General features: G+C 32.8%; 2 protein-coding genes across 4 annotated transcripts; both read right to left on the bottom strand.

Annotated features, from left to right (window-relative positions):
• Positions 1-3,392: 3,392 nt before the first annotated feature.
• On the bottom strand, positions 3,393-5,676 carry LOC145156867 (putative prolyl 4-hydroxylase 6). Its single transcript, XM_079076094.1, has 7 exons — positions 5,293-5,676; positions 5,114-5,203; positions 4,960-5,017; positions 4,759-4,863; positions 4,267-4,500; positions 4,119-4,182; positions 3,393-3,993 (listed from the first exon to the last, which is right to left on the bottom strand). The coding sequence occupies exons 1-7, from the start codon at positions 5,382-5,384 to the stop codon at positions 3,689-3,691; spliced, it is 948 nt and encodes a 315-aa protein (XP_078932220.1). The 5' UTR covers positions 5,385-5,676; the 3' UTR covers positions 3,393-3,688.
• Positions 5,677-6,907: 1,231 nt separating this feature from the next.
• LOC145160512 (uncharacterized) lies at positions 6,908-12,422 on the bottom strand. 3 transcript variants are annotated; one of them, XM_079079737.1, is made up of 16 exons: positions 12,249-12,422; positions 11,895-12,100; positions 11,135-11,192; positions 10,813-10,943; positions 10,663-10,715; positions 10,384-10,468; positions 10,080-10,269; positions 9,924-9,998; positions 9,628-9,734; positions 9,114-9,174; positions 8,584-8,643; positions 8,398-8,472; positions 8,104-8,232; positions 7,736-7,790; positions 7,504-7,632; positions 6,908-7,429 (listed from the first exon to the last, which is right to left on the bottom strand). In XM_079079737.1, the coding sequence occupies exons 6-16, from the start codon at positions 10,413-10,415 to the stop codon at positions 7,155-7,157; spliced, it is 1,188 nt and encodes a 395-aa protein (XP_078935863.1). In that variant the 5' UTR covers positions 10,416-10,468; positions 10,663-10,715; positions 10,813-10,943; positions 11,135-11,192; positions 11,895-12,100; positions 12,249-12,422; the 3' UTR covers positions 6,908-7,154. The 3 variants fall into 3 exon arrangements, with proteins under 3 accessions (XP_078935863.1, XP_078935865.1, XP_078935864.1); XM_079079739.1 differs by having other exon boundaries at positions 11,895-12,097; XM_079079738.1 differs by lacking the exon at positions 11,135-11,192.
• Positions 12,423-16,041: the final 3,619 nt, after the last annotated feature.

The raw sequence follows: 16,041 nt of genomic DNA, 5'->3' as shown, positions 1-16,041 counted from the left end.
ATCATCGGGATGTTACAGTGGGTGATGGTGACATGGTTATTTCACACATTTTCTATGTAGATGGTGTTCTTTTTTAGGTGAATAGTCTCAAAAGAACATGTCTAGTATGGTTAGGTTGTTGAACTATTTTTATTTGGCATCAGGCTTGAGTTTGAATCTTTGAAAATCAAATATTTATGGTGTTGGTGTTCAGTTTGAACAAGTAGAGATATGCATGTTTAACCCATTATATCTCAGGAAAGCTACCCTTTGTGTATTTGGGTCTTATAGTATGGGACAACATGTCTCAGATTAATGGGCGCAATATAGTGGTGGATTGGTTTCAAAAAAGCTTTCGAAAATGAAAGCTAATATGCTCTTGATTAGCAGTCGTTCGATGCTTATTTTCTCGATTTTGGGGATTTAGGGACCTATTTCATGTCCCGTTTTTGAATTCGGTTCAAGTTAAAAATATACTTGAATCTCTACGATCAAATTTCTTTTGGGGACGGATAGGTTATTATCGTAAAATGCTTTCGATGGAATGTCATTTGGTGCTTGCGTCTAAATACAATGGTGGTCTTGGTATTGGGAGTTTTGGATGCCTTTAATTATGTGTTACCATAAAAGCGGAGGTGGAGATTTATGAATGAAAATGATGCTTTTATGGGTTTGATTGATTAAGTCTTTGCATTGAAATCATGGTGGCGTTCCTGGTGATGACTCTAGGATTAAAGGAGGTGGTGTTTGGGCCCGTATCATCGCTTCTTATCATAAGTTGAATGATGAAAGTATTCATTTTTTTCTAATCTTTGAAAACGGGTTAGTTATGGTGATCGTACTAGTTTTTGGAACGATATCTAGATGTGAAGTTTTTGTTAAAGAATAGATTTCAAAGACTTTTTTACTTTGATTCAGATAAAGAGTCTTTATAGAGCCAGATGGGTTAATAATGCTTTACACTGGAGTTCGTGGCAAGGACTTTGTAGAGGTGTTGAGTGGTCTCAATTAGAGGCGTTGGAATTAGGGGTGTTGATCGGGCAATTCGGGTTTTTCATGTTAAAAATAATACCCATTACCCGACCCAAATTAAATTTGGGTACTTCGGGTTTGGGTAATTCGGGTATTACCCGAAATATATAATTTTTTTTAATGGCACCTGAAAATAAATTTAATGAAATAAATATGTCGTGCTCTATTAGTCTTGTTTATAAAAACAAACGAGGCATAAACGAAGTTACTCAAACTTTGAACATTGAGATTTTTTAGTCAATAATACTTGAGATATCAAGTAATCTTTTAACAGCTTAATTCAATCTAATAAGATGTTAAAAAACAAATACTTAAAGATCTTAGTTTAAAAGTTTAAAATGTTTAAGATAATTGTAGCCACAAGTTTTGTCATGTTCTAAAGTTTCGTCAAGATAATGAGTTTGTTAGTTACAATAAAAACTATAATCTAGAAAACAGTTAAGTTTTAAAAAAACATGGTGACATATAAACAATTGTTTTTAATATTGTTTGTGCCATACTGCCATAATAAAAGATATTCATGTTTTACAATAATGATAGTTAGTTTAAGCACAATCAAATACCTTGCTACTGAATACAAGCTCTACGAAAGAAAATAAATGAATTTTTAAAATAATTCGGGTATACCCGAAACCCAACAACCTTACCCTATACCTGACCTGAAAAAAAAAATCGAGTTACCCGAATACCCGAAAAAATTAACCTGATACCCGATTTACCCGACACCCAAAAAAACCGGACGGATAATTCGGGTATCGGGTATTTTCGACAGGGCTAGTTGGAATACTGTCTCCGTGATATGAAGCTTAGTGATCAAAGGGATATTTCGTTTTGGGATTTGGAGCATACAAGGATTTTTTTTTTTTTTTCAGTTAAAGCTACGTATGAAGTTATTAGATGGAATTGGTTTGTATCGAGGAATGTTAACATTATTGGGTGGAGGATTATTTTAAACCACCTCCCAACAATATTAAATTTGGTTAATCGTGATATAGATGCCCCGTCTACTTTGTTTTCATGGTATGAAATGATGATTTCGTGGTATGAAATGATGAAGAAAGTCTAGACGATTTTTTTATTGAATGTGAAATTACAGCAAGAACTTGGAATGCCACTTTTAAGTGGATGGATATCACTAAACTGAATTGGAACACACTCAGTGATATTTGTGGTTGGATCTATGTAACGTAATCAAAATTTGCTTAGAGGTTTTTGTCTTTTTAGTGAAAATTAAAAAATTTTGGAAAAATAAAATAAAAATGTTACTAAAATAAATAAGTAAAAGTTAACAAAATAAAATAATAAATATCAATGTTGTAAAAATTGCTATGCAGTAGCTAGCCGATCGTTTGGGGTCAAAAAAATAATCAGTCTAGATGGGGATTAATCGGTAACCCTAAATTTTAAAAAAATATATATACTTAAAAAAAAAATATTATCAAATGACAAAGTCTGATTAATTTTATGCTCATATACACATCAAAGATTATACAAATAGGTAAATAAAACAAATAGCAAAGTTTGATTCATTTTATGTTAGATACACAAAAAACAGAGATTATTAGTATATATTCAATTACCCACTTATTTATGGTTTTATTGTATTTAGTTTGAAATTTTATTTTAAAAGATGTTTAACTTTTACACCTTGATATTCAGCACAATTATTTAAAATATATCAATAGTTTTTTTTATTAGTATAGATTGAATTACTTACTTATTCGTTATTTCGTTTGTATTTATTTAAAAACTAGTTGTAAAACCCGTGTATTACACGGTTTGATTAAAATAATAAAATATTAAAATGTAAATAATAAGTATTTTTTTAAAATAAAATTTGAAAATAAGGAATGAAGAAACATATTAATTGCAATTTAGTATAATATTTATTACATTTGATACTTTACATATATAACTATAAGTATTATGTGGCTTTTTAATTTAAAAAATTAGAAAAAACAATAAACTGACATTTAGATATTATTTATTTAAAAATTATGACAAAATGACAAGTGTCAAAACTCATTAAAGATTGACATATGGCAAAATTATTTTCATTTATTATAGTAGATTTACTTTAAAAAATACTTGATGTTTACACCTTATATTTAACTTTTTTTTTTATTAACTTGTGTAGTATACGAGTCTCACTTCTAGTAAATATTATCAAATAACGAAGTCTGATTAATTTTATGTTCATATACAGATCAAAGATTATACAAATAGGTAAATAAAACAAATAGCAAAGTCTGATTCATTTATTATTTAGTTACATAAAAAACAGAGATTATCATAATAAGGGATGTCAAACGCCATATTGGCATTTTATGCAAACTCTTATTCATATGTGTCAACATGATAAGAGACAGAGAAGTGTAGGCATAGGGTTGTATCGTGACAGGTTTGTGTCAAATTAGCAGGTCATGTCGGTGTTTACCAACTTATCATGGAACCCGAAGAGCATTCTACGTATCATCAACAACCATAGAGGGTTAACTTCATGTTGCAGAAAAAGATCAACATGTATATCTTCAACCATATCCCCAAACTCGTAACAGAAAATGTATTTGACCAAAAATTTATGTCAGTTCTACAAAGGGACAGAATTAAAAACTCGGTATTATATGTACAAGAAAAAAAAAAGAACGAAAAACGCATTGACACGTTATTGAGGATTCTAACATACTTTACAACTCTTCCGACAGTGTCCATGTGTATCAACAGAACCCACCATATAGATAGGATTCTTGTCACATTCGCCTCGGGCAGCCCAGAAACTGCAATTGACGTTTTCATCCCTGCAGCCTTGCGTTTCACTTGAAATAACCGGCTTAAGATCAAAACTTCTTACATGTATCCATTTGGTTGCCGACCATTTCTCCCCCTCTATCACAGGGCAGCTACCATGCAAGCTCAAAGGGTCGGTTGTAGCATTAGGATGAAGACTAAAAAATAATAAAGCATCTCCCTTCTTGGGTTTCACTGCAAAATCAACATATATTTGTTGTCAAATAATTAAACTTAAATGGAATTTCTCTATTAACTTGTCCTTCGTGCATGGAGTCAAAAAAAAAAAAAAAAAAAAAAAAAATTCCACATTAACATACCAGCATAACCTGTTTTCGCACACGTAGACCAGTCCATGTCAGCTTTCGGTTGAGATTCTTTTACCTAGGACAATCAGAAAGCCAATGAAAACAGGAAAACAAAAGCAAGATGATGTCATTTAGTATTTATCAAATAAAACATATATACCTCTGAGTAAGGAAATATTGTCTCTCCACCTTTCTTAACATTAGATAAATACATTAGTACAGTAGCTATCCTGTGACCACCTCTTTCCTGATTGATCTTATCCTGGAAGTAATCCCAATGTGGCGAGTATTTTTGACCATTTTCATAATGCAATATTTGCATAGCCTCCCCGTTTTCTACAGGAAGGAATGTCCAAACTGAAATCCTTGATTCAATTCCAGCAATTACTTCATCCTTCAAACAAATTATTATGAACATAATAATGTTACTTTGGATTTTTAAAGTCATATATATTGTTTTTTTTTTAAACTTAAAAAATCGAGTCTTTGCCATTCATTACTAGAAAATCATAGTTAAAATCTTTAAATGTGTTACCAAGCATGCTCCAATGGAAGAATTGACCCTAATGATAATGGATGTTATTCAAAAAAAGGTCACATACATGTAGATCTCACTTATTGTTCTAAAGCTAGTAATTAAGCTTTTGCAAACCTGAGCTTTCTTCAGAAACATGCCTGAGCTCGTTCGAATCGTACTTTCTATGCTCTTACCAGTTTGAACGTCCGCGACCATAGATTTCTCGAGCTTATCCTTCGCCTAATCAACAGAAATCATTAGCAAATTGGCGAAAAATGATCAAGTTCTCAGAGAATAAATTATTTGCATCAAGCTTGATAAAGAAATTCGACCAACCAGTCGAATGAGATGATCGCACTCTTCATCTGTTAAAAAGTTCCTGTATAAGAACGCCCTGTATTCCCCAAACAGAAATTAAGAGATAGCATGCTTTGAAATCATGTTTATGTTGAGACTAATTACGCAATTGTTAAGAATGTGGGTAGAAAACCTTGGATGCCACGAAATTTGGGTGACCCGAGATGGATCAAAAGGACGACCGTCAGACTCACCACTGGGCAATCTAATCACCGAACCTCGCCTGAAAACCATGAGCATTAGAAAATCAAATGATCCATCATAATTCTAGAAACAGAAAAAGGATTTGATCAGATGTATATGAATACATACATTTCGCGTAAGCCTGATGATTGGAGGTGGAAATCGGGGGAGAAAATAGAGAAACAGAGGACGAGTGGGATAAACAAATTCCGAAAATCCATTGTGAGAAACCTCAAAACCCCTGTAGTGGATTATCACATGATGTAAAGGGGGGGAAGGGTTGGGTTTATAGAAGAATTTGATCAAATGATTTGTTTCTAAATATCAAATAAGGGAAATTCAAGATGTCCAGGAAGAAACCATCCGTTGATGGAATTCGGTTGCAAACGAATATTTATAATTTCTGTTGAGAGCGCTTATGAATTTCTGAGCTTTCATGAAGCTTCTAACATATTGAACGCAATTCGAATGGAGGAAGCGCATGGATGGTTCATTTATGGCAACAATCTTTGAAGAAAGTGATATGTTCATAACATGTTATGATTCTAACTTTGATAAAGATATATAGAAGTTTGAGTAATTACTAAAATCTTTCCTTATGGTTTGGTCAAAATTGCACATTTAGTCTCTAACTTTTTTTTGCACTCGGATCGTCTTTGTTGTTTATTTTGTTGCGTTTTTCGTCCCTTACATACATAAAGTTAGGGACCAAACGTGTAATTTTTATCAAACCATAGGGACGAAAAATTCAACAAAATCAAACTAGAGGGACGATCCGAGTACAAAAAAAAAGATAGGGACCAAACATGTAATTTTGACCAAACCATAGGGACGATTTCAGTAAAAAAAATCTAATCAAACCATTTTCAAAAAATAATAAAAAAACTAGCTCAATTATCAAAATAACCAACAATTTTAAAGATTTGTAATTTAAAATTACAGGTTCTTAGTGAAATGATTATATCATCTGAAAAATGATGATAGGGCAACCAAAAACGACAACGGAAAGCAAACATTTATATAAAAAATTTGCAGACCACATCTATAAAATCTCATTTGAAGCTTTTTTGGGTTATAAATCTTCGAATACCATTTTCAAAACAAAAAGAAAGGTTTAAAACTTTTTTCGTATTTTCGCAGGCAATACCTATGATTTCGTAGATGTCATTTGGAAACAAAATATATCATCTACAAAATCATAAGTTTTATCTTACAAAAAGAACTTCAAAAAAAAAATGTTTTTTTTTTATATTCACATATAAAACTTAAAGATTTGGTAGATGTCATCTACCAAATTGAGGTTATTTTTGCAATTGGGCTAATTTTTTACTATTTTTTGGAAAGTAGTTGACAAGATTAGACATGTGTGTTTTTCTTTTTTATTGTAGCGATGTTTTATTAGAAGAAAACAAACAGAAGCAAGATGTTATAAAAATTCTAAAACAAGGAGGAAAGACCAAATAGAAACATATTTAAACCATGCTTAATGAATACCTCCTTTGGGATTTGGAAAGCAAACAAGCATGTTGAAAAGAGATGGTCTACATCTCCAAGGACATTGTTAGAAAGCGGTCTAAGGAAAAGATCTGTTATCATGTATATTATGCATACATACATACATACATACAAAGAGTAGGAAAAAAAAAACACAAATACCCAAATGTTGCAATGTTGGTCTAACCATCTTGGTTTGCTTGTATTCACATGGCATTTGTGTGTTTTCGAATTAGAACCATATTACGTGTTGGGAGTTGAAATTTGTGTATTCATTCCACTTATTGTATGTCATAATGCAATATGTATGGTTGGTTTCTTCTCCAAAGTTGTACAAGAGTTCCCACAAATGAGGTAAGACATAAGAGTCAAACTTATTGGTGTTTATATGATTAGTCGAGTGTTTTGAATGTTACAATAACTTAACATGGTTACATGAAAAAAAAAAAAAAAAAAAAAAAAAAAAAAAAAAAAAACTTAAGAAGATGATAAATGAGTCACTGAAAAACATCGGCCTTGAGCTTGAAAAGAAGATCATGAGCAATATGTTCCCAAGGAAGTGAAATTGACATGAGGCAGCATTTGAGTGGGACCATGTCCATTCCGCCATCTGAATTATTCCTTGTGGCGGCTGCTGCTGCATATGCATTTTTTGCAGCCACCTGTGCAACAGATGCAGCTTTGCGTACCATTGCACCAATCTTAAATCCTCCTTCTGATATATGTAAAGGCGAGTGAGGAGACCCAAAACCAACCTCATCTAGGCTATGATCTGAAGATAGCAAAGAGTAATTTCTTTTTGAGTTGACTATGTTTTAATTTATTGAATAAAATAATTGTATTTACCTGCAACGCCAGAAACTGCAACCTCAACCTCCCCACGGCCTCCAGGACCTTTCATGTATATCCTGTCTGTTTTTGTTTTGCCAGAAGAGTGACCAAATGCCAATAGGCTTCCAAATCCCGACTTACCAGCTGTAAAAAAAACATTACAAATCAAGATATAGCTAATATTTGTGTTAATTCATATTTCAAAAAAAAAATTAAAGCTGTTGAATGCAAATTCAGAGATATTTACCATCATAGGCTTCACGAACCATTTGGTAGCTCACAAATCCTGAGAAGAGAGTAAGCTGTCATCACAATAATACAAACCTTGTTAAGACTCCAACTGCACATGCTCGCTAGGAAAACACAACGAGTATAGAAAATCCAACTACTATCTTCTTAATCAGTAAGAGCTATATATGATACGAGTGTTTTTTCTCTTCTTTTTTACTTAATGCAGCAAGAAAGAAGGACTGAATAGTTATGATCAAGTCCTAACTTGTTACAGATTTTCCTCATTTAGTTTTCTCCTTTCATATTCCCATATCATATTGCATTCCATCATTTTCTTAAATATTTTCTCCTAAACAAAAAAGAAAGAAGAGCATCAAAGCAAACCTTAGTTTTATTAATTTGTCCAGTTTCACTTGAACTAGTATCATCTTGTGATGGCATTTGAGTGGGGAATGCTGCCCCTCCAACTGCATTTAGAAGTACACAGTAGCAATGGTCTGTATCTGTCAAAACCTGAAAAGGAAACAACTTTCTTATTAGGACATTATATTTTGAAGAATCAAATCTACCGAATTATAGCAGAAAAAATGGCATTGCTATGCTTATAAATGGTAGATTTTTTTTTTCAAAGTCCAAGTCCAATGTTGTAAGATGAAAGTAGATTGCTATGCTATTTACCACGGCATCGAAGGTTGAATCAAAGTCATCAACTGCAAAACAGATATCCGGATATGCAGGTTTTGTCTCCACTTCCTGACAAATAACACAACTCCTTCAGAATTGATTTGAGAGAATGAATATAAAATTATAAATATAATCAAGTTGCAAAAACAGCATGGAAGGTAAAAAAAAAAATGATTGTGCCTTTCTCGAGTCCAAGTGGAAATTCACACGGCTTGGAGATGCATACACCGTTTTCAATATCTGGAAACCACAAAATAAATGTTAATTATTGATAAACAACTTAATTTGAAAACTTATCCTTCAATATTATTAATTTACCATCCCGAATAATATAAAGGATATTTCACATGTATGACAAAAATTTACTTCAATATTAAAAGCTAAAACGTGAAATGTACGAACACGTGATGTTTCATTTTATGAATGTACACATGAATTTGGAAAATTCTTTTGAAGAATGGTACTTGGCATTATCTCTTTCAAGGGTTTTAATTTGGATTCCCAATTGGTTTTAAACATAAGAATACAACTTAACAAAAATATTAAAAATTTTAAAAAGTAAACGGAGAGCAAGTCACTCAAACAATGTAATCAGGTTTAGATATAAGGATACAGGCAAGGAGATTCATGTTCATAGAAAAAAAATTATAGATAAAAAAGGAATGATAGTCGATAGAAATAGAGAAATATAATAATGTCAAAAAAGTTACCTTGTATATAGGAGAGAGTGGTGTTCCTTGGTTACTCTGATAATTCTGAAGAGACTGACGACTGAAAATAATCATAAACTTCAGGAAGGGGAAATAATAATAAATAAATAAATAATAGATAATACGATAATTAAGAATTTATATATTTTATGAAAAATAATAATGTTTGTTTTTGGGTTGCACTCTTTTATAATTGTGAGGGATTTACTTTTATGCACAAGTGTTCCAAAAAAGAACCTGTTAGTGAAGGCTTGAGCAACATAACGAAATTGTTAACATATAATATTAAAAGAAACCCATAAGTAAAATATTTCTAAATCAAATTCCAAGAATTTAGTTAAAGAGCTCTATGATAATTGTTAACATATAATATTTGAAGAAAAAATAATTCAAAAGCTAGACATGGTGGTCCGAGCATAAAGAATGAAAATTTGTAGTTGTGGCTAATGTATAATTAAATAAAAGTTGAGGGAGTTTTAGGCAAATTCCTAATGATATGGAAGGGAAAACTTACCTGCAAATTGCAACTGTTACACTATATGAAGTGTGGGCAATTAAGTTCAAGTACAATGAACGCCTCCAATCTATAATTACTGAGCTCTCTCCAACTAAATCATCCAACTGTCAAAGAAGAGCATGAGATAAACATCATTACTAATTTAACTTAAATAAATCCACACCACAATCAAGAATAACCAGTGGTGCATATCTAAAGAAAAAGAAAAAGCAAATACAAGCAATGAAGCTGAAAATAAAGGGAAGCAAGGTTATTAATTTAAATCATGCCACAAATATCATTGCTTTATTTACCTTGGCAGCCCACCTGCGAACAAAGTAAGGGGAGTTGCCTTCAAGATTATCATTGAACCCATATCCATGCAAGCCCTGAAACCAAAGGGCAAAATGGTCATCAAAAAAGTAAACAACATTTTTGCATTTGAGTGTATGAGATGAAGGCAATAATACCATTTTCCTAACAAAGAATAAGAGATCATCATCCTGCTGTTCTTTTGAGTCCCTTCCACCAATGAAATATAAATCTAAAACATCATGCCAAAACTTTTGATCCATTTCAACATCTGAAGCATCTTGCTCATCTACTACAGTTTTTCCTATTAAGTTTGAATGTTTCTTCACCATACTCAACAACTCATACCTATAAGAAAAACATGAATTTTAGTAATCAGAATTTTGGATATCAAATTTGCATAAAGAAATGAAATCAGTTTTACAAAAGGATACGGAATAAAGAATGAGTTGTATGCTTTACCTAGAAGGGGATTCCCCTCCATCACCAAGCATTTTCTTTTCTCCCTAAATTTCAGAGCTTCAATGATGAATTCAATCTGGGATCACTGAGATAAAAGACAATGTTGAAGGAAATCATGGGAATCCAAAGAAGAAAAGGATGATGACAGAAAAAGATGTTGTAAGTACATTTTCTGAAGATTAAAGTAGGATGTTGTGATAATAAAAGAAACCACATTGTTATTTCTTGCATTTAGCCCTAAAATCTAAAAGAAAAAGAGAACTAAGAGTATGCAAGAACCTGTTTTGTGCGATGTTTGAAGCTCTGCTATCACCTCTCCCAAGCTAGCATCTCTATGGATGTAGATCATAAAACTAAAATGGATCAATACACTTAAAATGTAACATAAATTTTTTTCTTGATCTTTATTATTCAAATGTGTTAATCCACCTGGATTGGGATGCAGAAAACCCTTGATAGGATTTTGTCCATATTTCTTTGAAGAATAACCTGCATATCTTATCTTATGTGCGAATAAAAGGCAGAGGCTAGACTCCTTCCTTCTTACTGGATTTCCATTCCTGAAAAAAAAATTAATAAAAAAATAAATCAAAACAAAAGACTAATAAAACTATGATGCCATAAGTTGGGTGCACATAAGCATCAAGACATCGCTAAAACATGCTAGTTAGTAAACTAATAAATGTCAAGGTGAAATGGTGAATAGATAATGAAAATAACACAACATACACAATACGGCTTAAGAGGATACCTATTGAAATCTGAAGTTATGGTAAATAAGTGAACGCATAGAAACTAATGTAATGAACCTGAAACAAACATTCAAAGGGTAAGAAGGTAGACAGGGGAATTTATTTTGAAGCTGCAGAAAAGAAACTGAAGCCATAGAGAATAATATATGGAAGTTGAAACAAACATGTAACTGGTTCTGGTAAACGCAAGAAATAGGCAAATTCAGCAGCTTTTTGTTCTCGATAATAAAGTTGGAAGCATCTTGTTTCAGCAACATACTTTCAGTGATTTGCTTATTACAGCATCATACCTCCATTTGATGTTACTAAAAATAGGAATTCTAAAAGGCACAGAATCATAGCACTGTCATTTATAGAGCCAAACGGGTTCAAAGGGGTTGAATTGTTACGGGTAAAATAGATTTATTTCTTGCATGTATGGTCTACAGGCCTTTTTGCAGTATCCTTAAACAAAATAAACTTTGCTTAATACGTTAAAAAAATTCCAGAGTATACATTAAAGGAGTCAAAAACCTTTAGTTACAGAAAAAACTGGTGATCACAGGTAAAAACCAAGGAAATGTGTTTAATATGGTATTTCAATGGAAGCATATGTGAGAAAGGAGAAATTGTAGTATTTAACATGACAGAAGTTTAGCGGGGTAGGAATCAAATGGGCATAATTGTTAATTTTAATGTTAACTCTAATCAACAATCACATGAGGATGAACCTAATAAAAATCAAAACCTAAAACTATAGCAGGTAGTCAAAGAGCTTACCGGAGTTCAGGATACGACGGATTCAGAGGTGGACGAAGAAGGAAGAGCAGCGGTGCGACGATGTTGAACGGAGAAGGGCGCGATGGTGGTTGTCTGCAGTATACAGAGTTGCGGCGGAGGCGACCGACAACGTATATAGAATGGTGGTGATGTGAGAAGGGAGAAAACCCAAAACGATGATGCTAGAAGCCGAGGGTGGTGACCTTCTGAGGAAGTAAGGAAGGGTGAAAAAATAATGGAGATAAGGATAAATATAAAATCAAAAGAACGTCAATTGTTATAAAACTAGAAAGAAATGTCCAAATACTGCAGCAAGAAGAAGGGTATGGCAAATTAAAATGAAAGAATACTCACCAGAAAACACATTCTCGTTGATCTCAGGAGAGAATAACAAATTAGATTCAAATCATGTCAGGGGAGAGAGATAAACAAAGAGTTTTGAGATCTCTTCACTTCGAATTTTGCGATTTTGGAACTGGAACAAAACCTTGATTGTGTAGTTTTGGGTGATAATTTCCAAGAAGAAGAGGCCAATTTGCCCTCTTTGAGCTAATTCCTAAAACAGTCCCTTGAGTGTATATGAGACCCATACGAATGCATCAACAAATCCACAACGTTGTTTTAACAAGTTTCATATGGATGTTTTAAAATTAGTAAACATTTCTATAATTTTAAAAAGCAAAAAGTTAAAAAAGAAAAAGAAAAAAAACATATTCTAAATAAAATTAAAATATGTGAAATCGGTGAAACTTCAGGGGTTACACTTGTAACTTCGGTCCGACACCAAAACCTTAAATAAAATGAAAGACCGTAAATTTGGTCTACCTGGTTTCCAAAAAAAATTTAGATAGGATCCAAATTTTCCAAAAAATTATAGATAGGATCCAAAAAAATTTCGAATTGCATGCAATGAATGATAAGTTCAAAAATCAAAAAAATTCCATGGTTTTGGTCCTAACATTAAGAAATTTTCGTGCTTTTGATCTTTGGAAAACTTGAAAGGATGGTTTTGCCCTTTCAATTTTTTTTTTTTGTATTTTTTTTATATTTTCTTTGGTAATTTGTTAATGAAAAATAAAAATAAAAGAATAAGGACTCTCTCTCTCTCTCTTGCATACAAACAAGTTACAAAACTCTATGAAGAACAGAGGTTTTTGGGATATGTCATCAAGAAATTGACACCAAAGACTCATGCGTCTTTCTCTCTTTTTCTCCAGATTTATAGGATGAATAATCATCTTCATAAACTGAACTCACAGTCTCTCACACACACACACACACATTAACAAAAAAAACCCAACTAAACCCTACATATCCATCTCCGATCGATCTGTATACAAATTCAAGTAGTCAACTTCTCAGACGAGCCACTTCGATTGAGCGTTTCCCTAAAATTTTGTTTGGGTTCTTCATTTGAGCGCATCTCAGAAAATCAATTTCTTCATCTACGATCGATGAATGTCTCTCTCTCTCTCTCTCTCTCTCTCTCTCTCTCTCTCTCTCTCTCTCTTGCTCCGAGGGGAGAACATTGAAGGGTAAGGATCCGACATAAACACATTCAGTTTTGGGTATTACAAAGTGAATCCGAGTTGAATGACATACCCATTTGTTGGCAACTATGATACGAAGACCACAGGTGGCAGACGAAACAACATCTGAAAACCAATATGTCTCATTTTTATTCCAGTTATCCATTCTGCCATTGTACATGTATTTGATTATGAATCGACGGTATTATAGCGTTTCTTTTGAAAACAAAATGTCACATGGATTGGTAATAGAAGAAGGGTTTTAGAGAGAGAAAGAGAGATAGGAGGAAAGATTTTTGGGATGAATGTGTGACATCCCCTATTTTTCAGAACCAATTAAAACTTTTGTGTATGCTTTAAAATAATGAGTTGTTTTGTTGTGGAAAATTTCGATTTAATAAAACATTTTTATTGAGATGACAAATATTGTTTCAAAATATTACAATACCAAGGATGTCATAATTAAATATCCAACATAAGTTACAACATAAATATTTAAAGGTCTTGAATACTATAACAGACTCAGCTCTTATTTACACGGCGTCCTAACTTAGATTCTAGCAGCCTTAGTACTGCGACTTGTCATGCATACAAATTGAGTGGGTCAGGTTTGGAAAAGCAGGTGAGATACATAGGGTTTTCAAGCTCATAATAATTTAATTATATTAAATTATATTAATAAATCGCAAAACAAACATTTCCAAACTATATATATATATATATATATATATATATATATATATATATATATATCCAACGTAAATGTGACAATTGCCACCAGTCACAAATTATAAAAGGACTCCGAAAATGATAAGTATCTAAACACAAGGCTTAGAAACCTCGGTATATAAGAGAAAAATAGTCCAAATATATACGTAAATCGTATGATTAAGTGCGCAAAAACTTGCGTTGACTAGTATAAATTGGTAACATATTAAGAAAGTATGTTGCTAGGCGATTTCAAGGATATAAACTTCGTCAGAATCTGACTTCGATTGGAGAAATTATGTACTAGGAGATTGGTTGAGTTTTGGCTAAAGTCAGTAAAACGAAAGTCGTAGTACTCCTTGAAATAAGAACTTAGAGGCAAGGAAGACCAAAAACGGAGTACGTACAAAGAATATATGATTTTCAGAAAAACATAAGGACAATTAAAAATGGAAGTTGGAATTAGCCAAAACGACGTAAAGGAAAGTTGTAGTAATCATTAATAGATACACAAATATATAAAGAATGTTAGAAACAAGATTCATATAAGAAATATATGAATTTTTACAAAATATTAACTATGCATGAGTAATGCACGCCACGCACGACGTGCATGTATGACACCCATAATCGTCGAGATACAAGAGACGTGGACCATCAGAAAAGTGACATGTGGAAAGTTTTGAATTGATCCATGAATCCCATGCACGGCGCGCATAGATATTTGCGTTGCGTGCATGCCAAAACCGGCCCTATAAATAAAGGTTTTCACTTCTCCAAATCTTCACACCTCAAACTCTTTCCCTTTTCTCTTAGAATCGATCCAGAATCCTCTCCTCCTCCCTAGATGGCTGGAAGTTCCCGATGCGATAACCTGAGTCTTTCATATCACCCTGTTAAGGTGAGTTTCACGACCCCACTTTTACCGTTTTCAAATGTTTTTATGGGGAGAATACTTGCTATAAAACTATTTCAATGATTTTACAAAAAAGATTATTTCTCGTAATATATCAATAGTTTTTAAACTGTATGCATCGTTAGGATAATATTTTGTTCGGTAGTTACCCTGCCTAAACTTTAAGAATGATATTATGCCTAGTTCTAATAATGCCTCACATTATAGTAAATGATTATACCTAGTTTTTATGCTGGAAAATCTAGTTTAAACACCTCACCGTTCTTACCTTGTCATTATTTTCGTAATTAGATAGATCAGTATAACGACTGGTATTACTGATAAATCTTATTTAAAAGTTCATAATAATGATTATAAACATAAATATACGTTATACTTTAAGCACGGTAAACATAACTCAACTTACAAGTTGTTTAGTGGAAACTCAGACTCTGCGCGGGCAAAACTTTTAAACCAAAAGCTCTATTTCTCCAGGCTCTCCAACACTCTAGAGTTTTGCTATTGATGCTTAATAAGTACTAGAACCAAGCCTCGAGGATTCGGGAGAGGTTGGAAGAAATTATAAGTGAATTGGCAACAAAATGAGTGAGAAATCGAGGTTATTTATAGGAATTTTCAGGGGACGCGCCGCACCCTGCCATGTGTCACAATCTTAGGGCTTGTTGTGGGAGGGAGGGTTTACTTGATGGCGACACATGTCGCACTCCTGGTGGTGCCACGTGTCGCTCCCGCGTTGGTCGAAATTTAATTATTTTCTAAATTTCATAACATATGGGCTCTGTTTTTTATGGTTTCTATATCCATGCATAGCTATCTACGACTACTACAACTTTCATTTTGGACTTCATCGGTTAATTTTCACTTTATTTTTCGTGATTCGGTTCGAGAGGGCTTACAATATAAATAACGTTGCGAAATTCATAACTTCTTCATACGAGCTTTGTTTTCAACGTTCATTATATCGTTGGTCTCCTATTGAAGATTACTTCAACTT

This window comes from Lactuca virosa, chromosome 2, assembly GCF_052849685.1.
Source record: "Lactuca virosa cultivar CGN04683 chromosome 2, Lactuca_virosa_CGN04683_v6, whole genome shotgun sequence".
NCBI lineage: Eukaryota > Viridiplantae > Streptophyta > Magnoliopsida > Asterales > Asteraceae > Lactuca > Lactuca virosa.
This window is presented reverse-complemented; position numbering and strand designations above follow the sequence as displayed.

Bases quoted from the DNA above. Each gene is read 5' to 3' on its own strand.
- LOC145160512 (XM_079079737.1), bottom strand. From the start codon at position 10,415: ATGCTTGGTGATGGAGGGGAATCCCCTTCTAG. The intron at 8,473-8,583 runs GCACAATCATTT...GTTATTTGTCAG, and splicing joins TCCACTTGGACTCGAGAAAG to GAAGTGGAGACAAAACCTGC. The intron at 7,633-7,735 runs GTAAATATCTCT...TTTTTTTTACAG, and splicing joins GGTTCGTGAAGCCTATGATG to CTGGTAAGTCGGGATTTGGA.
- LOC145156867 (XM_079076094.1), bottom strand. From the start codon at position 5,384: ATGGATTTTCGGAATTTGTTTATCCCACTCGTCCTCTGTTTCTCTATT. The intron at 5,018-5,113 runs GTTTTCTACCCA...TGGGGAATACAG, and splicing joins CAAATTTCGTGGCATCCAAG to GGCGTTCTTATACAGGAACT. The intron at 4,183-4,266 runs GTATATATGTTT...TGATTGTCCTAG, and splicing joins CAATATTTCCTTACTCAGAG to GTAAAAGAATCTCAACCGAA.